Source organism: Megascapheus bottae, chromosome 7 (genome assembly GCF_031878675.1).
Source record: "Megascapheus bottae isolate mThoBot1 chromosome 7, mThoBot2.hap1, whole genome shotgun sequence".
NCBI classification, from domain to species: Eukaryota; Metazoa; Chordata; class Mammalia; order Rodentia; family Geomyidae; genus Megascapheus; species Megascapheus bottae.
The window spans coordinates 33,633,781-33,659,051 of NC_143515.1; the positions used below are offsets into that span (position 1 = coordinate 33,633,781).

The 25,271-nt window shown below is 37.1% G+C and overlaps 1 protein-coding gene across 1 annotated transcript in view; it reads left to right on the forward strand.

The window, feature by feature from the left end:
* Positions 1-25,271, forward strand: part of Exoc6b (exocyst complex component 6B) — a 457,316-nt gene that overhangs the window by 70,700 nt on the left and 361,345 nt on the right. Inside the window, exons 3-6 of the mRNA XM_090336705.1 lie at positions 1,688-1,735; positions 3,676-3,766; positions 3,879-3,924; positions 9,856-10,060. Coding sequence (XP_090192831.1) covers positions 1,688-1,735; positions 3,676-3,766; positions 3,879-3,924; positions 9,856-10,060 — 390 coding nt within the window. The remainder of the gene's footprint in view (positions 1-1,687; positions 1,736-3,675; positions 3,767-3,878; positions 3,925-9,855; positions 10,061-25,271) is intronic.

Below are 25,271 nucleotides of genomic sequence, written 5' to 3' on the forward strand. Positions count from 1 at the left end.
AATCCATCTTGCTTTCTTTCTGTTTTTGTAAATAAAGTTTTACCGGGACACAGCTTTACCTACTCTTACATATTGTTATTATTGCTATAGTGGCAGTGTTGAATAGTTATGGCAGAGACTGTGTGGCCTGTAAAATCTAAAATGTGTACTATCTAACCTTTTATGAGAACAGATTGCTGACCTCTTTTTAAAGAAAATGCTTCTATTAATGCCTTAGATCTCGTTTTGGGCAGCTATATCACACTCTTAATTCTTATTGAGTCTGCAGTCTAATAAAACAACAAAGTGTTTCACATATGGTGTTATTAAGTAAATAATAAAAAAGGTAATATGAGTGTTTCTTTCTTTTCTTTCTGATACTTTATAAAGGCATTCTGGAGGAGGTCAGATTTCATTTTTTTCTTTGAAAGTAGTAGTGCCTGTGGTAGTTTCTGAAAATGTAGTCTAGGTAGTTAGAGCAACATTTTAAGAAAGTATGTTTTTTGAAAAACTAATTCCTTGAAATGAGTTTTGAATGAAAAGGTGTTAAGTTAAATAACTTTGGAAAACACCCCATATGATAGCTCTTCTTGGATGTTATACTTTCGTGCATGTTATACTGTGTGTGTGCACACATATGTTAATAACATCAGCGAACATTTCTTGATACTCTAAAGGACATCATAGGAAATACTGGGCTGAGTTTGGGAATGCAGTAAAAATATGAAGAATAGCTGTTATTAGTTGCAGATTAGACTGCCTCTATTACATAAGTTTGGTAGCTTAATATTGCTTACATTTTGATTGTGTCTCAGATGATGGATGAAAAAACTACTGTTCTATGTACTTATTTTTTTTTGCTTCAGTGGACACATCAAAAGTAGATGCTTGCCTAGCATGCATGAAGACCTGGGTTCGATTCCTTGGTACCACATACATAGAAAAAGCTGGGAGTGGTTCTGTGGCTCAAGTGGTAGAGTTCTAGTCTTGAAAAAGCCCAAGGACAGTGCTCAGGCCCTGAGTTCAAGACCTGGGACTAGAAAAAAAAGTTGATGCTGTTAACTTTGTGTGCTTGTACCTTTGAACTATGAACTATAGATCATTTAAAGGCTTATTCATAGATTTTTTAACTTCAGTGGCAAAATTAATGGAAATATGAAAATGTTGGGAGCTGTTAAAGATTAATGATCAGCAAGAATTAAGATCAAACAGTTTCTAAAATTAGTGTAGAACACAGAGTGAACACTGGACTTGAATTAAAAAGTTGAATTCCCATCTAGTCATTTCAGGAATACACTGATGAAATGAAGAAATGTCCAGATAAAATATGTTCTTTCTAGACAGCTCTGTATGGATTTTTCCCTCCCTCCCTCCTTCCCTCCCTTCTTCCTTCCTCACTCCCTTCCTTCTTTCTCCCTCCCTTCTTTCATTCTTTCCAAAGTTAAAGTGTGTTTGTTGGTCATTGTAGTATCTTAGGTTGTAACCTTCCAAACTAAACATAATCTTTCTGTGATTTTTTTCTTCTTCTTAGCAGTACTCAAAAGGTCAAATATCTAGTAGTAGGTAGAGTTAAAACTCAAGAGAATGCTATGGGACTAATGTGTGGTAGAATCTTGAAAGTATTAGCTACCTAATGATCTTGATATTTACCCAAATATTTTCTAAATGTTTGTTTTTTCATGAGTTTCAAATTGTTTTCTCTCCACAGAACCAAGTGACGGATACTAATAGAAAACTACAGCATGAGGGAAAGGAAGTAAGACCAGTTTACTTTTTGAAAAAAAAAATCTTTTCTGTTTTGTGCCATTCTTTTTTGATGACTGTTCTCCATTCATATGTTGGAAACTCCAGGATGCTACTATTGCTTCTTGGTGATGTTTATTTGAATTACACAGCCATTTCAAAGTGTAAAGAGAGAAGATGTAGCTTACTTTAGCTGAGTTGTAAACTTATCTAATGGTCATAATATTGCTAGTGCTGTTCTCTCGGCTTTGGATGTTTGTTCCCCAATAGTTATTCTACTTGAAATCTTTCTTCCCATATTATTTTCTAAATGAAACCTTCTCTAACCACCTTATTTGAAATGGTGGTCTCACCCTCATTTCCTATTTTTGTTTTACCTCTTCCCACTGTTTTTCTCCATTGTACTCATCATAGTCTTGAAACATGTTTTACTTTTTGTTGTTGTTGTTGTTGTTGTTGTTATTTGTGGGGCTTGAACTCTGGGCCTGGGCGCTGTCACTGAGCTCTTCAGCTCAAAGCTAGTGCTCTACCACTTGAACACCACTTCGGTTTTCTGGTGGTTAATTGGAGATAAGAATCTCATGGATTTTAGTACCTGGGCTGGCTTTGAACCGCAATCCTCAGTTCTTAGCCTCCTGGGAAGTGAGGATTACAGGCATGAGCCACCAGCACCCGGCTTTACATGGGAATTTTTCCCCCGTCCATTAGATGTTAAGCCCCATACAGTTAGAAAGTTCTGTTACTTTTATTCACTTGGGCATTTGTTTCATCTTCTTGAAGTGATTGACACATAATGCTGCTCAAAAACACTTGTTTGAAGAATGAATCATTGATTTTATTAATTGATGTGCTCATTCTTTAAACCTTCAGCAATGTGCAATATTGTTTTATGTCTATTTGCTTACTTAATCCTTAGGACTGAGTAATGACAAACTCAGGATAAAGTACTGTCACAACTTTATTGATGAGGAAGCAGGAATAGAGAGATGAGTTACTGAAGCCAACATAATAATTGATAAAGCTGTGACTAAACTCTACATTTTCTGGTTCATAGTCTGTTTCATAGTCTTTTTTGCATGATAGCTAACTAGATATTTTTAGAAGCAGTTTTGAGATAAATGGTGTAAGAGGATATGTAACTTTTTCTATTTTTGGCATCACACATTCTAAATTCAGAGAGTATATTTTCTACTAGTTATATTGTAACATGACTTTAGATAGAATCCTTTAAATTTGGAACTAGTGGAAGGAAAAATGCCATATTTTTCACTAAACTAATCTCTTAGAAAAACTACATCTTTGGGGCCGGGAGTTTGTCCTAGTGGTAGAGTGCTTGTCTAGCATGCACGAAAACCCAGGTTCAATTCCTCGGTACCATATACAAAGAAAAAGTTAGAAGTGGTACTGTGGCTCAAGAGGAAGACAGCTAGCCTTGAGAAGGCCAACGACAGTACTCAGGCTCTGAGTCCCAGCCCCAGAACTGTCAAAAAAAACCCCTCAAAAAACACACAAAAAAACCCCTACATCTTCTAGGTGTGTTACTTTTTTTTTTTGTTAAACAACAGCCTACTAGGTCATTTTCATGTGCTTTTGAAGCTCACTGCTGAAAGAAATATGAGATCTTCACAGAAGACTGGAGAAACCATAAATCATAAGGAGTCTGACTAGGATTTGGAGAAAACATGCAAAATATTTTCTCCTGGATGGCTTCTGTATTTTAGGATATCATTTTACCGACTTCTTTCTAGCAGAGTCTATATCTTGGGGAGAAGTGGGATATTGTGCAGGAATATTTTACTGGTTGGGAAAGGCAGTTCCTTAGTCTCCTTGGCAGGTCTTACTATGGGACTGTCTGGGATTTTCTGATGAATTGAACACAATGTGGAAAAATGTGACTGAAAGCTTTTTATTTACAGCTGTTGGCATAATTCAGTTTTTTTCCCTCTTGCCAAGCTGGTAATAGCGATGGAAGAGCTGAAGCAGTGTCGACTACAACAGAGAAATATTTCTGCCACTGTTGATAAATTAATGCTGTGTCTTCCAGGTGAGGAACTGGAAATGGAATAGAGCTTTTGTCACAATACCTTTAGCTTTAATTAGTCTTTCACCTTCTCTAATATAATGCCTGTATGTTCTTTTCTTTCTTTTTTTTCAAGTCCTAGAGATGTACAGCAAACTGAGAGAACAGATGAAAACAAAAAGGTAAGTTTTTTGTTGCATAGCTTTTATTTAAAATTCTTGTTAATTAGAATACTTTTCTTCCTTCCTTCCTTCCCTTCCCTTCCCTTCCCTTCCTTCCTTCCTTCCTTCCTTCCTTCCTTCCTTCCTTCCTTCCTTCCTTCCTTTCTTTCTTTCCTTCCTTCCTTCCTTCCTTCTTCCTTTCTTTGCCAGTCCTGGCCTTGAGCTCAGGGCCTGAGCAGCACTGTCCTTGGACTTTCTCAAGGTTAGAGCTTTACCACTTGAGTCTTAGCACCACTTCTGGCTTTTTTTTTCATATATATATATATATATATATATATATATATATATGTGGTACTGAGGAATCGAACCCAGGTCTTTGTGCATGCTAGGCAAGCACTCTACCACTAGGCCAAACTCCTGGTCCAATTAGAATATTTTAAAGAACATCTTCTCTAGGTCTTTAGTTGTCTGGACTTACATGCATTAATGGTATGTTACAGTCACCAAAAAATTATATTCATAGTTTGATTTTTAGAAAGCCCAATGTTTTAAGGAGAAACACTCTTTAATGATAAATGATTTGGGAGACATGATGTAGTTTCATGTGCTTACAGAAAAAATAATTCTGGCTTTGTTCAGGAGTGAATTAGACAGGATTCTGTAAAAACCATTCAAGTACTTCATATACATCTATGGAAAGAGATCAGTGAAACCTACTGACATAGTTCTAAGAAATAGGGGAGGCTGATTTAAGCCAATTAAAAAAAAAGGAGGAGAAAGATGAGGGAGAGTAATAGGTTCAGTTGTTCAGAATACATTGTGTGCATTGTGGAAATACCACAATGAAGGAGACTATCTTGTACAACTAATATATGCCAATACATTTTTTTAAACCAATCAAGAGGATACTATTTGTATATATGAGTATTTATTTGTCTTTTTGTGGAAGTGTTTATTTTAAGGAACCGACTTGCACAATTAGGGAGGCCTGCAAGTCTAAAACCTGTAAGTAGGCAGATAAACTGTTGTTAACATCATACCTTGAACCTACAAGCTGGCAGTTTTCTGGCAGAGTGCCCTCTTCCTACCCCATGCCTTGCTTAAGTGTTACTCTTGTCTACACTATTACTTCACAGAAACATCTAGAAAAGTGACTAAAAGTCTGAGTATAATATCCTACCCAACTTGACAAATAAGATTAACCATCATACAGGGCAAGGTTGGGGTTCAGTTCTGAGAAGTCTTCTATGTAGTATTTTCTTCCATAGGAATTTGTTGTGCCCTTTTCGATATTACTTCAAAAGAGAATCTATATTCCCACCCTCTGCACTGAGCACTGTGCAAGATGAAGTGATGCTTTATTTTGGTAAATGGTTGTTTGCAGTTCATTTGATAACTTGTGACCCCCTATTTTAAATTCTGTGAGGCCCACCTTCTTTCCAAGGGCAATTAGATTTAATGAATAAGACTTAATCCCTCTATAATCTGCTATAAATAACTCAGTAGTTCCTAAGAACTCTTCCCTTTGGCTAACAGTCATGATTCTCTGTCTGTCTGGTCTGAGCTCCTCTAAGTGTTCATCTTATCTCTGTCAGTGTTTCCCTCCCTCCCTCCCTCCCTCCCTCCCTCCCTCCCTCCCTCCCTCCCTCCCTCCCTCCCTCCCATCCCACCTTCTCTCCCTTTCTTCTATCCCTCCTTCCTTCCTACCTGTCCACTAGACAGTTTATTTCCTCCTCTGGTATAGTTCTCTGCAAATCTCAGGGAAACTATTTTTCAGATTTTTGTAGGTTATCCCTACCCCCATTGTTGCCACAACCAACCATCTTAAACTGCTATCATACTTTTTTGGGGTTCTGTTTTTTTCATATATTTAATATTGTAATTAATAGAAGGGTTACATGATATTTGCCAGATAGGTGGTGCATTAATTCCCATACATTGATACCCTTTCACATGTCTTGGTCCCCATTTGCCTCCCCCCACCCCCACCCCTCATCTTGTTTCCCCCCTTCCCTATCCAATTTCAAATAACCAAATACAAATATATCCGATATATCAGGTGACAAAGTGAGATAGTGTAACAATATGAGATAACCAAGGGACAGCAAAAGAGATGAGAGGTAATATAGTACATTAAGGACAACAATCACTCATTATATGGCTTATGTTTCTATATCCTAGAGATCCTTTCATTTAGCGACATACTATATGGCCTGTTGTTTCAAGGTTTTGCTCTATTGCAAATCTCTGCTAGGAGAGCCCAAGGTTTCTACTGATTATGACAAATGAGGGAAACCATTGAGCCTAAGTTCCTTTGAGTCTGGCTTACTTCACTTAATATGATTTTTTCTAAGTCTTTCCATTTCCTAACAAATGGGTACATGTCGTTTTTTCTGACAGCAGCATGGAATTCCATTGTGTACAAATACCACATCTTGTTGATCCACTCATCAACTGAGGGACATCTGGGTTGGTTCCATATCTTTGCTATGGTAAATAGTGCTGTGATGAACATCGTTGTGCTAGTGGATTTAGTATGTCCTTGTTTCTGGACGATTGCCAACTAGTGGAATTCCAGCAAAATTTTAAATAATCTCATTGATGTTATAGTTTGAACATAGCTATGCTAGGAGAGAAGAGATAGTGGGGTAATAAGGTGGTGCTCTTTGTTGCCAGGAATCACTGAGTTTTATACTAATTAGCCTTGAAAAATGTGGATCTCTTTGACAGACCAGATGTTTTCTACATGAGCCAAGTGTCTCATCAGAGCCTGTGCCTGTGTCTGCAGGCAATATCCTTAGATTTTTCTCATTCTATAAACAATATTTGAAAATTTGACTAAACCCTCAAATGTGTTTATCTTTTTGGCTTAACTTCTGGCTTTCTATCTGTTCTAAAGTTTCTCTCTAGAGGAATTGTATTTTATTATACATAACTCTTTATACCTAGTTTGAGTATAAACACCATTGTGTTTACACTGAACCATGTGAATTGTACTGTTTTTGAGCCTGTAAAATTTTAATAAAAATAGCTATTTCAGTTTTAAGTATATTTGTGTTTTCATTACTAAATTTAGGAGAAATAAACCTTTCTTCTCTGTATAAATTTGCAGTAAGATTTTGATTCTTGGTACACACGAGAGTAGACATAAAAATGAATGAAACCAGTCTTTAGTCTTTAATGTTTGTAGTACTAGGAGTATTGGAGCAAGAAGAACTTAAGTATCTGCTATGAAAATTATTCTAAGTATAAAATAGACATATAAATCTATTTAATTTATAGGGATAGAACTGAGTTTTTCCTTTATTAAGTATATCATGTGAAATGTGGAAATTAGTGAATTAAAAGCATGAAGAGGGAAACTAGTTGACTGTGACTCACACCGGTAATTTTAGCTACTTAGGAGCTTGAGACTTGGAGGATCTCAATTTGAACCAGGGAGAAAATCCTTTAGACTCTGTCTCCAAAAACCCCAGAAAAAGAACAGTGTTGGAGATGTGGCTAGAGTGTTATTTGAGAAAGGAAGCTGAACAAGTGCTGTGCTTTGAATTAAAACTCTGGTACAGAAAAAAAATGAAAAAGCATAAAGAAATAATTGTCACTCACAATGTTTCTATCTAAAGAAAAAAAGCTTAACATTAGTGTATTTTTCAGTGATTCTGTACTTTCTTTTAGTTATTCTGTACTTTTGCGTACATTCTATGTTACTCATATATGTATAATTTATGCATGTATACCTATTATTATTATTATTATTATTATTATTATTATTATTGCTGGTCCTCGGCTTTGAACTCAGGGCCTGAGTATTGTCCTTGGTCTTTCTCAAGGACAGAGCTCTATCACTTGAACCACAGCACCACTTCCACCTTTTGCTATGTATGTGGTACCAAGGAATCGAACCTGGGTCTTCGTGCATGCTAGGCAAGCACTCTACCAGTAGACCAAACTCCCAGCTGCCAGTATATCTATTTATAATTTCTAGAAATGTCAGATATTGTGGTTATATTTGTAAGATCTTTTTTATTTCTTCAATTAGTGTGCCATTATACTGCCCACCAGGCTTATGTGTGGAGTTGATGGAGCAAGTTCCCATTTCATTTCTAAAACCTATTTGATATCTTGTTCTTAGATAAGGTGTGAGATAGAAAACTAATAAGAAAAAATACCATTCTTGATCTTGGTCAAAAGGCTGAAAGTGATAAATTTATTTTTTCTTTCTTACTCTCTTTCTTCCCCTTCCTTTCCTTTTTTACTTGCCCTTCTTCCACTCTCTATCTTCTTTCTTCCTCCCTCTTCCTCCCCCTCTTTTTTCCTTTGTCTCCTTCCTTCTCCACTCTCCTGCCTCCCATCCTCTCCCCCCTTCTTTCCTCTCCATCCCCTTTTCTCTTTCCCTCTTCTCTTTTCCTTTCTTCTTCTTCCTCTCCATTTTCCTCCCACCTTCCTTCCCATCAAGTCTCTCCCTCCCCTCTGTGGCCCTCCCTTCTGTCCCCTTGTGTTTTCCTCTCTCCCTCCTTCCCCCCATTTCTCTTTGTCATTATGTAGTGTAGACTAACCTCAAACTTATTCTGTAGCCTGGATTGGCATTGAGCTCATATTCTCCTGATTTGGCCTGAATGCTGGGGTTATAGATGTGTACCACTGTGCCTGGACTTTCACTTTATGCCAGATTTTGTTAACCCTCCTCTATGTAGTTTCTTGCGAGTGAGGGGAAATTGGAGGTATCCTCACATATGTGCATAGTCTCTTAGCTACAAATGTCCAGAGAACTTAACATGTCTTTCAATAGGTGTCTTATTTTTATGAATTTCCCTACTACATTTCTGTTTGGTTCTTTAGACTCTCTTTTGTGCCAACATAGGCTGTCACATTTTTCATGTTTAGTTTTTAAAATGAGTTTTGCAACTTTTACTACCAGTGCCAGTGATATGTATCTTCCCCACCCCTGGTTCTCCCAGTCATCATCCCTGATACTGAGACTATTGTTTTTCTTGATTAGCTATTACCAATAACCAGGAGAAAGAATTCTTAGAGAGGTGTTGGTGGGAGAATGAAAACAGTACACCTAGAGTGGAATCGGTTTCTTGGAAATGGTAATTTGGGATACAGGTTTGCTTTAGGTTTTTTGTTTGTTTTTGTTTGTGGTGGTTTAAGGAAACTGGATCATGAAGTTATTGGGATAAAGAAAGGGTAGAAAGCAAATTCAACTGATCAACAGGCTTTCTTTGGGGATGAAGCCTGGGAAGGATGACCAAGTGTCCTTTCAGCATGGCTGAAGGAGAAATGGCACCCCCATTACAGCGAGGGTTCTTTAAATATTAGAAAGAAAGTGAAGTTAGGGAGTGGGCAGATGGAAGTCGGGTAAGATGGAGGCGAGGTTGCTGAGCAGTGTTATTATTTTGACTGAGAAGTTTCAAGATCTTCAGGGTGTTGGTCAGTTGTATCAAAATCAGATGTGACGTTGGTGTCAGACTCTCTTCTAAGACCAAGGAGAAAAGGGAAGAGACAATGGTTCTTCAGGGTCAGCAGCAAGGACAATTCTAAGATATGGCTGTCCAGTGGGCGGTAGGCATATTAGGTTAGTCTTTTTTCCATCAGATGGGGATTTAAAATATTTACCAATCTCTTCCCTCTGACGTATTTCATTTTATAATAAGAATTTTGACATTTAGATGATTTGTTTACATTCATTAGATATTAAAATTTGTTGTTACATATTCTGGATTTTTTTGCATTCTTGATATGCAGTCTTTTCTTTTTCGGTTAATCCTTGGTAGTCTTTTAAAGTGTATTTTTTAAAAAATAACTTATGGCTTTCCCATTGATGTTTTCATGAAAACTAGATTTATCTTAATGTATACTGACAATTCAGGCTGAAAGTTTTTCTGAGTCACATAGCTGTGACATTGAGAATCACTATGTTCAGCTAATGGTGATCCATTTCTTCTCTAGACATTATCCTGCACTGAAAACTCTGGAACACCTAGAGCATACCTATCTGCCTCAAGTAAGCCACTATCGATTCTGCAAGGTGATGCTGGACAATATCCCCAAGCTACGAGAAGAGATAAAGGATGTTTCTATGTCTGATCTCAAAGACTTCCTGGAGAGCATCCGCAAGCATTCAGACAAAATTGGAGAGACTGCAATGAAGCAAGTAGGTCTTGGGTTTATGATAAGTTGGCCAGTGGCTTTGCAAATATTTAGTTAAATACAGACATATCCTTGCCAAGTACCTTAATTATTTCTTCTTTTTTAATTTTTTTTTTGATTGATCATGGGGCTTGAACTTGGGGCCTGAGCGCTGTCCCTTGCTCAAGGCTACCTCCCTACCCCTGGGCCTGGGCCTTGTCTGTGATCTCTTCAGCTTAAGGCTACTGCCCTACCCCTTGAGCCACAGCCCCATTTCCCTCCCACCTACTTTTTCCCCCCTAGGGGTTAATTGGGTATAAGAGTTTCATGGACTTTAGTGCCCAGGGTGGTTTTGAACTGTGATCCTCAGATCTTAAGCCTCCAGAGTTGCTAGGATTATAGGCGTAAGGTGCCATGTTCAGCTTGGTGCCGTAATTATTTCTTATCATTTGTGGGATGTTCATCATCTTTATGGGAATACATGATTTAGTTTTTTTTTTTTTTATCTTACGAGAGCAATGGACTACTATTGACTAGTATATTGTTTTGCACTGTGTGTGTTCCATAAATTCTGACTAGTTATTATGATTTATATTGGAGGTTGAAGGAAATTTAACTTAAAGCATTCATATTTGCCTTGACTTGGAAATAGTTATCTATGATTTTGAAGCTTGGAGTATTGTAATTTTCTTATTCTAGTTACTGACAAATCATGTTACATGTGTTTTTGCGTGATTATTTACTATGTAAGTATAATGTTTTGTTTATAAATGAATATTCCTAATATTAACATATCAATGACAAAAGTCACTTGGGACATGTTGTGAATTATGATTACAGATAGAGACTTCTTTATAATTTATAGATTAACAAATACGTTAAAATACTAGTTTTTCTTTAAATATCCCATGTCTAAGTCACTAAAGCCATAAAGAGTGTTTGGCTTTCTTTTCATCATGAATAAAGGACAAATAATGATTTGGAATAGTACATTCTCTTTTAAAATTTAAGTCATATTGGTTTTATTAAAACTTTTCAAGGTATCTGATGATGTAGCCTACAATAATAAATAGGCAATTTAGTTTATGGAGAGGGGTTTTCGTTTTTATAAATACCAATGTTCTTGATTTGTAGTTCTTATCATTCTGTGAAGAATGATGCAATAAATTGTATTTGGAATCCTGTTTTAGTTTTCAACCACCCTAGATCATTGTAGTTCAGATATCTGATCCTTTGAAAGAGATTTGCCAAGGGGGAAAAACAAGATGAGGGGTGGGGGTGGAGGAGGGAAATGGGGACCAAGACATGAGAAAGGGTATCAATGTTTGTGAAGTAATGCACCTTCTATCTGGTGAATATAATGTAAACCTTCTATTAATTACAATTACAATAAATTATATGGAAAAAACTAAAGAGATTTGCCAAATACCTGCTTCTAATGCAATGGAGATATTTTTCTCTCTTTTAAAGTGTTAAGTTTAAAAGTAGTTGTTGAAAACCTGACAGAAATAATCATAGCATGTTATTTTTTATTATTTATCTATTTATTATTTTTTGTTGGTCGTGGGGCTTGAACTCTGGGTCTGGGGATTGTCCTTGAGCTCTTCAGCTCAGGGACAGGTAGACTAGCGCTTTATCATTTGAGCCAGAGTACCACTTCCATTTTTCTGGTGGTTAATTGGTGGTAAGAGTCTCACAGACTTTCATGCCCGGTCTGGCTTTGTACCATGATCCTTAGATCTCAGCCTCCTGAGTAGCTTGGATTACAGGTGTGAGCCACCGGTGCCTGGCTGCTCTCAGCCTTTTTAAAGTCTCCTGATAAATGTTTTTAAAGTCTCCTGATGATGTATGTTGTTTCACTTCACTTCTGATGTCTGCTTCATGTTTACTAGATTGAGGTGTGTACCAAGCTTTTCATCTTAGAGTATGCTGATACATTGTGGTATGAGGAATTCATTTTATTGGTAGGCTGTAATTTCTTTCAGCACCCCTAGATCTGTGCCACGTGTTTAGAGTATTATGAAGCTCAGCTTGAGGCTTGGATCCACAGTGTTCCTCAAAGCCTCATGGTGTGCTTCTGACCTAGGTGATAACTCTTAATGGCCCTACAGAAACCCAATTGAGAATTCCAAGGACTGTTCTGCTTTCAGCATGTGGTATAATCTTGTCATCTGCCAGATGTTTTCTTTGCTGAGCTTGAAAACACCATCCAAATAATGCTAAGACAACTGATATGTGAGGAAATAAAAATAAAAGAAAAAAAGGAAACATTCAGCATGTTCAGAAGAGCTTAGAGTAATGGACCTCAAGATCATATATTCAAGGGGAGTCTTGCTAAGTTATATTTTCTCTTTTAAATCTTTGTAAATTTTAGCAGTTATCCCTTATATATTAAAATTAATTACATCTAATTTTTTTTGTACATACATAATGTAAAAAAGATTCATGAACTTACTAACAACTACCACAGAGTATTGTATTTTCTTCCAAGCCTCCTTTATGCTACCCTTTGTGGTCAATCCTTCCCTCTGTCATAAAAATTCTCTCTCCCTACAACCACTGATTTTTGTATTCCATTCTTATTTTGCAACTTTTTAATCTTGCAGAATGTTTATTTATTTAATTTATTTTTTATTTTAATGTATAGAGGGGTTACAGTTATATTCACCAGATAGAAGGTACATTACTTCTCACACATTGAGACTCCTTCTCATGTTTTTTGTCTCCATTTCCCCCCCTCAATTTCCCCCTCCTATTTCAAATAAACAAATAAACATATATATATATATATAATATATCAGGTAACAAAGTCAGATACTGTAACAATATGAGATTAACCAAAGGGCAACACAAGAGAAGAGAAAAAATAAACCAGTACATTAAGAATAACAGTCACTCATAATTAAGCTCTTGTTTTTCATGTCCTGGAGGTCCATTAATTTAGCTTCATCTTATATGGCCTTTTTTTTTTTTTTGCCAGTCCTGGGCTTGAGCTCAGGGCCTGAGCACTGTCCTTGGACTTTCTCAAGGCTAGAGCTCTACCACTTGAGCCTCAGCACCACTTCCGGCTTTTTTCTGTGTATGTGGTACCGAGGAATTGAACCCGGGTCTTCATGCATGCTAGGCAAGCACTTTAACTACTAGGCCAAACTCCCGGCCCCTTATATGGCCTTTTGTGTCTAGGGTTTGAGCTATTGTAATCCTCTGCTAGGAGAGTCCTAGGTTTGTACTAATTATTACAAATGAGGGAAACCATTATTTTGCATTTTTGAGTTATCAAGTTAGTTGAATAATATGAGGTAATGGAATTATTTAATATTGTAATTATATTGGGGATTATACATCTCTATGCCCCTCTTGAAACTCATGGAAGTGTACACTAACATTAAGTTCTATGGCATGTAAATTAATGTTACTAAAGGGCTATGTTTGAATATGAAGATTTGTGAATATTTTATCTTTGTTGCTTGAAGTCTTCTCAAGGATTTATGCAGGAGTGGTACATTCATATCTGGAAGAAACACTTCACCATTAAAAAAATAATTAAAGAAGCATGTCCAGTTAGGTATCAACAGCTCATTCCTATAATCTTAGGATCACTGTTCAAAGCCAGGCAGGGAAGTCCATGAGACTTATCACCAATTATCCAGCAAAAAGATGGGAGTAGAAGTTTGGCTTAAGGTGTAGAATGCTAGCCTTCAGTTCAGAAGCTAAGGGACAGTGTCCAGGCCCTGAGTTCAAGCCCCAGTAAAGGTACATGCGTGTGTACATACACATGTACATGTACACATACACTCAAAATAATATTCAGATAATAACTATATAGTGTTTTCAAGATGACTTACTTAGATGTTATTCTTTTATACTAATGGATTTTGGTTTATTCTTTGATAATCATAAAGAGTAACAAATCCCAACTGAATCACATTAATCAGATAATAAGGAATACAAGAACTTTAATTCTTATTGTTTTGTTTTTGTTTTTAAACCCCTTTGTTTAGGATATCACCAGAGAAATGAATAACTTAAATAGAAAACTTTGAATTTTTGTAATTCAAACGTGACCGATAGCCACCAAAATTGTTCACTTTTTCTAGGTCTATGTGGTCTTTAGGATTGGAGTCTGAGTCAGACTGTTTGGATAGATTCTTTCTCTTTTTCCTTCCCTCCCTCTTTTTCCTTCCCTCCCTCCCTCCCACCCTCCCTCCCTCCCTCCCTCCCTCCCTTCCTCCCTCCCTGCCTCCCTTCCTTCCTTCCTTCCTTCCTTCCTTCCTTCCTTCCTTCCTTCCTTCCTTCCTTCCTTCCTTCCTTCTTTCCTTCCTTCCTTCCTTCCTTTTTTCTTTCTTTATGTTCTTTATTGGAAGAAGGTGAATGGATAAAGTAGGAGTGTATTTAGATGATTAAGACCTAGGAAGAATGGCAAATGTTCAGGTAATTAGATTGAAAATTTTTGCCCATAGATTATATTTTTTTGTGAGATGGCAACCAAACAAGGCATTCTCAAGTTTGTACTTTGGGCTGCAAATTTTCAAGTGGCCATATCTTATTTGTTTTGACTGCTCGCAAAAAAGTTGTTTTGTTGATATGTTTAGGTTCTTTTACCTTCCTGACATACTTTTCTAATTGCATATTTGTACTAAATTTAGAACAGCTCTTGTTATTACAATTGTGTGCATGTGTATATACAAGCAGAAGTGAAAATTCTCTTCAGATTTAGACCTTCAAAAACCCTTGTCAGATTGTGTATTTGAATTCAGTACTCAGCTAAACTTTTGAGGCTTTGATTTATTATTTTTATGTATTTGAAGATTTTTGAAAATCAGAAATCCAAGTGGCCAGTTATAGGAGATGGTCATTTTTCAGTACCAGTCAGAAGTTAAAGAGATTAGGAGGAAAGTAGAGAATTTGAGAGCCCTTCTATTTTATAATAGTCTTGGAATGCTGATGGTTAAGATATCTTGTGCGCTGTGGCCATAAAGAAAGTGAACTTTAACTTGCCTTCAGAATACTAGATGTCAAAGAGAATCTGGGGTTGGGGTTTGGAATAGGGAAGCTTGTAGCTAGAACAGATTCCAGGAATTATGGACCTAAAGGTAATAATCATTTACTGACAGTCTCTAGAAGACGTGTATCAAAATTGGTGTCATTTTGTATTCCTACAGTGTAGCACTTTGTCTTGTACAAAATAGGTGTCGAGGAAATTTTTAAATTAATGCTGTATGTATGTATGTATGTATGTATGTATGTATGTATGTATGTATGTATATATGTATTTTGTGCTGATACTGTGAGGCTTAAACTCAGAGCCTGGGCATTGCCCCTTAGATTTTTTCCAAGACTAGCAGTCTTAATATTAGGCATATTATTCTTGGTTGTCTAACAAATCATCCCTAAACTTAACGGTTTAGTAAATTATCACTATTTCTTGTGATTCTGTAGATCAGCACTACAAGGCTGGCTGTAGCTAGCGAGTTCATCTGTTGGCCTCAGCTGGAATCACTCCAAGTTAGTGGCTGGCACTAAGTTGCCAGATGTGTGATAGGCTGTCCTGGTTCCTTGCATGGCTTCTTGCCTTCGAATAGGCTAGCCTGTGCTTCGATTGTAGCAGCCCGATTGAGAGAACTTAACCTTCCAGACTCCTTTTAGCTTATGCTGTAGAAGTTGACAATTTATCCAGTTTTTTTTAAGCCCATGTAAGTTCCCGATTGAGAGAACTTAACCTTCCAGACTCCTTTTAGTTTATACTGTAGAAGTTGACAATTTATCCAGTTTTTTTTAAAGCCCATGTAAATTATAAAACCAATCTAGACTGAATAAGATGGAAAAATCAGTTTTCTTCCTTTTGTTCAGAGAAGTAACAATGTTTACTATGCAAACAGTCATGGCACAGGACTGTGATATCCATTGGTGACCAATGTTACAATACTTGGTCATATACTTTGAAAAGGATAAATTTACCCCTATTTTTTGGTTATTTCCATATAGTATCATTGCTAATATTATGTGCTAACCCAAGAAATATTTGAGGAATATTTAAAACCATTTGTTCATTTTATACAAGTTGACTATAATTGGACAATCTTACCTTTTTATATCTTTTAATGCTGGTATTGTGACTTAAACTCAGGGCTTTGTGCTGTTGCTTGGCTTGCTTGCTCATGGCCAGTGCTCTACCACATGGCCTTGGGTTTTTGCTGGCTAAATGGAGATTGAGTTTTGTAGACTTTTTTGACTAGGCTGGCTTTGAACTGAGATCCTCTGATCTCAGCTTTTTGAATAGGTAGGATTATAGGTGTGAGATACAAGTGCCCAGAAATTGTACCTGTTTTTTTTTTTTGTACTGAGTACATATAATTTAAAATACATTGGAGTAAGCTGAAAGAAATTACTGAATGTATTACTATCAAACATTCTGCACTAGTAGACAGTACATTGTGTCTTGAATTTCATATGTGATACATGAATATATATGGAGAATAAGGATATTTGTGTAATTCCTAAATCAAACCTTAGTAAAGTTCAGTTAAGTTGAACAATAAATATAAGTGCTGGTGGATTTTTTTGGAGGGGGGGTAACCTTGGAGGTTAGACATAACACTCCTTGCAAATATCAGTCTAACTAATATGGAATACTACTGGTATTGATAGGTCTGTGTCCACATTGACAGGTCTGATTTAGTATAATGCTCTAATATACTGGACTGAACCTTAGAATCCTTTTCAAAGCAAAGTTCTAGACTAGCTTTAACAGATCATAAGCAGCACATTAGATAAAATCCATTTTTTTTTTTGCTGGTTATGAGAGACTAATTTTACTTGTGGAAGAGGTAAGATGTTCATGCATTTTAGAGTAGATACTTTAGGAAAGTGTGTGTGTGTGTTTAGGTGCTGTGTATGAACAGTTTTTTTTTTTTTTTTGCCAGTCCTGGGCTTGAGCTCAGGGCCTGAGCACTGTCCTTGGACTTTCTCAAGGCTAGAGCTCTACCACTTGAGCCTCAGCACCACTTCCGGCTTTTTGCTATGTATGTGGTACCGAGGAATCGAACCCGGGTCTTCATGCATGCTAGGCAAGCACTTTAACCACTAGGCCAAACTCCCGGCCCATGTATGGACAGTTTATACAAAGGAATTAGGCAGATTCTGGATTACTATCTATATTTTAGTAAGCCTTCTTTTAAAAAGTTATCAGTGTCAAAGTTCCTTTGGTTTCTATGTCTAAGGAATAAGTTTATAGTTAGGCAAAATGGCTGATGCCTATAATCCTGGATACTCAAGAGGCTGAGATTGAGAATTGCAGTTCAAAGCAAGCCCAGCAGGAAAGTCTGTGACACTCTTATCTCTAACTAACCACCTAAAAGCTAGAAGTAGAGCTGTGGCTCAAGTGGTAAAGAGCTAGCCTTTAACTCAGAAGCAAAGGGATAGTGCTCAGGCCCTGATTTGAAGCCCCAGAACTAGCATGCTCACGTGTGTATGAACATGCTCATACACCACACATCCACACACACATCTACACAAATATTTTCATATAATGTCTACTTGTGCTTATGATGGGGAAGAAAAAGAAGTATTTATTCCCAGTGGTTTGTTTTAATCCTCTCTACAAAAACCACAGTTGCAGTGTTGTGTTATTTACGAATTTGCTAATCTGAGTTATTGGTTGTTTCCTACATGATGGACCTATTATATGACACATTTTAGCTTTTATTAAGTTTACTACTTGAAAAACCTTGCTAACTTTTAGTGTACTCATAGGTACTTCTTTTATGGATATGTCTTTTTTATTTTCATTGACCAAAAAGAATGCTTCTTCCATGCAGTTAGTAGGATTAACAGATGGTCCAGCTGAACCCCAGAGTATCTTGCCTTCTTTTCTGTTTGACCCCATAACTTCTCCCCTGGTTGGCAATGTGCTGGTGTTGACAGTTCTAGTTCAGCCAAAGGTGAAAGATAATTGCTTGTGGAGTAGTGGCTAGGATGGTATGTGTTTTTGCAGCAAGCATCTCCACCCCCGCCCCCAGGCAAAACTTTGGATCTGGTGCATATTTCAAAGCATGTGTTAAACTTTATGTGATACTGATTAAAATGGAGGGCTCCAGGGTGAATTGGCAGAGCCCCACAATTGCATCCGCCAAATGACATACAGAGAAATGTCTTGCTACAAGTGGAAGGCTTGAAATCTGTCTGTTTTAGCAATATGTAAACCTGCACAAGAAAAGGTAGCTGTGGCCATGACTAGGTAGCCTGTGGTGCATCCTGGATTTAGTAGTTCCTTGGTTTCTATGCTATTTTCCTTTTCCTTTATCCTTACAGAAAACCAATGGCAGTTTACATTACTGTTTCTTTCAGCTCCCCATTCCCACTGGACGTTTGTTTAAAAGCCTAAGTTGAACCAAAGGCACAGAGGCTTAGTTATATGGGTCATTGAAATGAGGTCTGTGAGATTCATTTCTTGAAGGATGAATTCTCTTTTCCAAACTGATATGTTTGTATCCAAGGCTTTAGACTCAGGATCTCCCCAGAATGTCCTTTTAGAAATAAGTTTGTATTTATATCGTAAGCATAGATCAGCACTGCTCCTGAAAGCAACATAGGCAATATTATTGTCTCAGATCACATTTCCTTAGGCCTTTTGCTCTTTTTTCTTGTATCACAGAGTTAAAACAGAAAAACCATCATTTCTTTTTGTCTTTTCAATTGTATTTTATTTTCGGGATGATGTATGGAGGGGTTATAGTTACATTTGTCAGGTAGTGGGTACATTATTTCTTGAACATTGATGCCCCTTCTCATCTTTTTCTCCCAGTTTCCCTCCTCCCACACCCTCCCAGTCATCTTGATTTTGCTTATCCTAATTCTATATGGCCTTATCCACATAGCTATTGAGCTATTGTGGTCCTCTGCTAGGAGACTCCTGGATGTGTACTATTTATTGCAAATCAGAACAGGTAATTTGGAGGGGTTAAAAAAGCAGAGATAGTAAGCTATTTAGAATAGCAAGAAAGGTAGATAGGTTAAGGTGGATTATCGGGACACTCCCAATAATCCTGGTACTTGGACCTTGTGGGAGAAGGTGGAGAATTCAAGGCCAACCTGGGCTACATATTGAAACTGTCTCAAAAACGTCAGCTGGGCACTAGTGGCCCAGATACTCAGGAGGCTGAGCCCTGAGATTCGTGGTTCAATGCCAGTCCTGGCAGAAAACCCGGAAAACTCTTTATCTTCAGTTAAACACCAAAAAGCCAAAAATGGAATTGTAGCTCAAGTGGTAGAGTGCAAGCCTTGAGCATAAATATAATAGTCTCTGAGTTCAAGCCTCAGGACCAGTACAAATAACAACAAAACGACAACAACAAATAAAACAAAAAATATTCTCTTGGGGGTGGTGTTGTGGCTCAGGAGCCCTGGTGTTTATCCTTGTAAGAAGAAAAAAAGAAAAAAAAGAAAAAGAAAGGCTGAAGAAATTGGTGGAAAGAAGAGTAAATAGACAGGTAAGCCAGACTTACAAGATGAGCCATGTATACAGATTAGGAATTTTGAAATATACTAGTAGAAACTAAATATCAACTTATAGTGATTTCTTTTTCTCTCCAGTCTTAGGTTGTGCATTTAAGGATTGGAGCTCTGGCTCAGCTTCCTTTCCATCACAAGGATGGTGTTCTACCACTTAAGCCATGTCTCAATTTTGTCATAACTATAGTATTTATGGATTTAAATTATGCTAGCAAATGTTAACATATTTCCCCAAATTCTCTGCTCCAAGATGTCTGTCTGCAGATACTAAAAAATGATTGGATTCTGTATATTGTCCTTTGTGTTTTGGAATCCTACAGTGGCTCACTGTAGGATTTGCTCATGGAGATTATAACTGATGTAAGGAGTTTTAACATGAATAACTTCAGAGGCAAGGAAAACCATAGTAAATATTTTTGGGAGAACAAATGCATTTTATTGTTCAGAACTTGCTATTATAATTTCTCTTTAAAAAATTGGAAGACTTAAACATATGGAAATGTTCTAGACTATCAGTATCTATTTTGCTTTTAAGTGTTTTCTATGACTTTTCTTTTAAAACTAAAATTGCTTCTTTTCTTCTATCTTCTTTTCCTTCTCTTCTTTTTATTCTTTTAGTTCTTTTGAAATGGGAACAAGGGACATGAAGGGAACTGAAAAAGAAATGCTAGCTCTTTGCATTCCATTTTAGAGCTTTTGTTTAATATTGTACAATTTCTTCTTCATTTCTCTCTGGTATTAAAGCTCAGTGTTTCAATCACAAAGGTACTTATTCCTAAAGCATGTTTTTGACTTAACTTTTTGAAGTGTGGTTTGAGGTTGAGAGTAGATAATCTGTTTTTCTCTCTTTTTGTATGTGGATTGGGTCAAACAGGACTTGTCCTGAGGATATTAGCATTGACTTCATGTGAAGAAGCTTGAAACCTAAGATTCCACTTGGTTTCCTCCCATGGGCTTCCGTAGAATGTTTTGTTCAGAGAGAAGCACATCTGGAATGTAGCCGGCCATTAATCCTAGTGAATGCTACTTCTTCTGAAGATCATTTTAGGATTTCAAGAGGGTCACTTAATAACTTGGAGCTTATTAATTGAAGCTTAATTAATTAATTAATGGTGCAGGGAAAGATTCTATATCTTTGTGGCAGTGAAAATTGTAAAAGAAATGAAAATAGATTTTGGCATTTGTCCTATATGTTAAGGGTTGCCCTTCTTTACTAATACTTTTAGTTTGGATGCAATTTTAGAGAAATATCAGTATGAATTACCTTTTTTTTTTAAATTTTGCCAGTCAGGGGCTTGGATTCAGGGCCTGAGCATCATCCTTAGGCTTTCTCAAGGCCAGAGCTCTACCACTTGAGCCACAGCACCACTTCTGGCTTTTTTCCACCATGTATGTGGTGTTATCAAGGAATCAAACATAGGTCTTAGTGCATGCTAAGCAAGCACTCTACCACTAAGACATGCTCCTGGCCCCATGGATGAATTATCTTAATGATTTATATTTCATTTATTCTTTCAACCTACAAAATGCCTACTAAACATACATTGCAAAAAGTTACTCTGTCAGAGGGTGGTATTTGCTTTGGAAAAATAAAGGAATGGTTAGTGTTTGATGTGCCTTAGGTAAGATATTCATTTAGTCCTTTAGTATTCTTTAGCAAGATATTTAAGAATTAAATTGATGACATTTCTGAGATGATCCTTTAGCAGGCACTGAAACGAATCATCCTATTACAGTTTAGGTTATCTTTGGGGGGAACATCTAATGCTTGTATCTCTCTCTTGGATAGACTATTATGGTTATAAGTAAGCTTATAGGCATTAAACTACATATTGATCTTTGGTGTTTTTCATCCTGTGTTGAACTATTGCAATGCAAAATATAGCAGTAGGTTACCAAATAATACTGTATTAAAAAAAGTATTTGAAGTTTTAAGGTTTAACTGGATTTCATGCATTATTGGTGTATTAAGTAAAAAACATTTGAGCTCCTATTTTTGTTTCAGTTGAGCTTTTTGATAGGGTAAGTCACTTTTTAGGTAGACTCATATAGCAGATATGTTTGTATATAGTTATATTTCAGGTATGTTACATCTTAGATCATTTAGTCTTTTGGTCAACACTTCAGTTTTGATTTCTTTACTCTGAAATAGTTCTTTTGTTTTAAATTAGTTTTTAACCCCATTAAATTTTATTTTTTTCAATACCAGAGTTTGAACTTAGAAGCTCATGCTTCTTGAATTGCTTACTCACAACTAGTGCTTTGTCATTTGAACTTCATCTCAAGCATGGCTTTTTGATGGTTAAAGATAAGAGTCCCATGGACTTTTCTTCCTAAGCTACCTTTGAACTGCAGTTCTCTGAGCTCAGTCTCCAGAGTAGGTAGGATTATAGGAGTGAGCTATTGTGCCTGGCTTCCCTCCATCTTTTAAAATTAGACTCAGTTAATATGTGGGATTTCATTTACATATACCCATATATGCATGCAACAGATCTTGATCAGATTCATCTTCTCTGTCATTCTCCCTTTCCCACTCCTTGAAACAGTTTTTGAGATGGATTTGATGGGCCTTGTGGAAGTGTTTTCAGATGTTGTCCTTATTTTGTTTATGTGTATTATCTTTGTAATTCTTAAATTCTGTCATAGATCTCTCGTTCAATGTTTAGTGAGAAGATTAGAATCCATAGAGTATTTAGTTCCTATATAGTTGCATAATATTGAATCCCTAACCAGGGCTATTGTCTTTGTATTTCATGAATTTGAAGTTTACAGGAGAGTGGCCAAGAAAAGAAATGAATAGAAAAGAGGGGAGAGCCATGCATAGATAAGCTAGAACTCACATTCATGAGCTGGAACCTAGGAGGATGGATTGAAATCATATCAGTTCTTGTTGTTTCTGACCTTGATGTAACTTTCTGTAGGAAATTGAGGTTTAGTCACTTTGATAAATAGAGTTTTTTTGATTATGCATTTTTATTGTAATTAATAGAAGGGTTACAGTTATATTCACCAGATGGAAGGTGTATCACTCCACAGACATTGATAACTTCTCATGTTTTTGTTCCCATTTCCCCCCCTCCATCCCTCCTCTCATCTTGTTTCCTCCCCTTCCCTTTCCTATTTCAAATAAACAAATAAACATATATACAATACACCAGATAACAAAGTAAAATACTGTAACAATATGATAATGCCAAGGGACAAACAAAGAGATGAGAAATAACATAGTACATTAAGAAGAACAATCATACATTATATGGCTCTTGTTTCCATATCTTAGAGATCCTTTCATTTAGCCTGATCCTATATGGCCTTATGTATCTAGATTTAGCCTGTGTAATCCTCTGCTAGGAGAGTCCTAGGTTTGTACTAATTATTACAAATGAGGGAAACCATTGCGCCTATGTTCCTTTGAGTCTGGCTTACTTCACTTAATATGATTTTTCCTAAGTCTTTCCATTTCCTTACAAATGGGGTGATATCATTCTTTCTGACAGCAGCATAGAATTCCATTCTGTATAAATACCACATCTTGTTGATCTAGTCATCTACTGAGAGGCATCTGGGTTGGTTCCATATCTTTGCTATGGTAAATAGTGCTACAATGAACATCGTTGTGCTAGTGGATTTAGTATGTCCTTGTTTCTGGATGATTGGGTAAATGCCAAGGAGTGGAATTGCTGGGTCATAGGGGAGTTCTACGTTTAGTCTTTTGAGGAACTGCCATATTGCTTTCTATAGTGGTTGAACGAGTTTGCACTCCCACCAACAGTGTAGTAGTGATCCCTCCTGGCCACATCCCCTCCAGCATCTGTTGTTATTAGATTTCTTGATCCTGGCCATTCTAACTGGAGTGAGGTGGAATCTTAAAGTTGTTTTGATTTGCATTTCTTTTATGGCCAGAGATGTTGAGCATTTCTTCATGTGTCTATAGGCCATTTTTGTTTCTTCTTCAGAGAAAACTATCTTTAAGTCTTTGGCCCATCTTTTAATGGGATGGTTGTTTCTTTGGGGATTAGTTTTGGAGTGATTCAATTTTTTGAGCTCTTGATATATTTTAGATATGAGGCCTTTGCCCATTGTATGGTTAGTGAAGATCTTCTCCCACTCTGTAGGCTTTCTAGTTATTTTGCTACCTGTGTCCTTTGCCATACAGAAGCTCTGCAGTTTAATGCAGTCCCACTTATCCAGCCTTTCTCTGATTTGTTGTGTTTCTTGGTCCATATTAAGAAAGTTTCCAACTGTGCCAAGGAGACCTAGTGTATTTCCTATTCCTTCTTGTAAAGTTTTCAGTGTATCTGCTTTTACCTCAAGTTCTTTGATCCATTTGGAGTTAATCCTGGTGCAGAGTGACATAGAAGGATCCAACTTTAGTTTTCTGCAGGTGCTTAACCAGTTCTGCCAGTACCACTTGTTGAAGAGGCTGTCTTTCTTCCATTCTATTTTTTTTTTTTTTTTGGCTCCCTTATCAAAGATTAGGTGACCATACGTCCGTGGGTTGATTTCTGGGTCTTCATTTCCATTCCATTGGTCCTCAGGCCTGTTCTTGTGCCAGTACCAAGCTGTTTTGGTTACTATAGCTCTGTAATAGAGTCTAAAGTTTGGTATTGAAATTCTTCCTGCATTGTTCTTTGTTCTAAGAATGGTTTTTGCTATATGAGGAAATACCTGAGACTCTTATCTCCACTTAACCTGTAGAAAAGGGGAAGTGAGGTTTAGCTTTAGGGTAGGGTGGTAGCTGTGAGGTGAAGAGCCCAGGGACAGTACCCAAGCAGCCCCATGACCTTCCCACCCCCCCAAAAAAAAGAGTCTCATGGACTTTCCTGTCTTGTCTGGCTTTGAACTGTGATCCTCAGATCTCAGCTGCCTGAATAGCTAGATGAACCATAGGTGCCTGGCTTGGACTGTGGACCTGGGAGCTGTTCCTGAGCTCTTCAGCTCAAGGCTACTGCCCTACCCCTTGAGCCTCAGCACCACTTCCGGTTTTCTAGTGATTAATTGAAAATAAGAGTCTCACGTTCTTTAGTGCTCTGGCTGGTTTTGAACCCCGATCCTCAGATCTCGGCCTCCTGAGTAGCTAGGATTACAGGTGTGAGCCACTGTGCCAGGCTTAAAATAGCATCTACCACCTGGGTTTGTATATTTTATTACCTTACCATTGCAATCAATTTTGTATATGCCATGTTTGTTAAGGCATAAAATTCTGTGGGTGGTTTTCTGTCATGAGTCTTCAGACTAAGGCTACCTAAGGATTTCCCCTCCACAAACTGCAGACTTCATGTATGATGGAACTTAAAAGGAAAATTCTTGGCTGAGCCTGGATATTGAGAACCAGCTAAGTGGTTTTCTCCGTCTGGAGAAAGTTGGAAAAAGGGAGTTAGTAAGCTCTACAAATGTAGTTGTTGATAGAAATGCTGACAGACTGGTCCTGCTTAGTGCCACTGCCATGAGAAAAGTCAGTCATTATTAAATGTATAATAAGAGCTGCTGCTTATGTACAAGTTATATGTTGTAGACCTTGTCACATATAAATAAACCTCTTCAAAAAATCTTAAGTGATTTCCATAAAAAACACTATTCTGTTCTCCTTCTTAAGCCAAATTCTTGTTGTTTATGGCTTCCTGTACCCAATGGTTTCTGATTGTCTCGAAAAGCAAAACATGTCCTGCGTAGATTAGCTGCTGAAATGCCTTTTAGGCATTGTTTATGAGTCTACACTCTTTTAT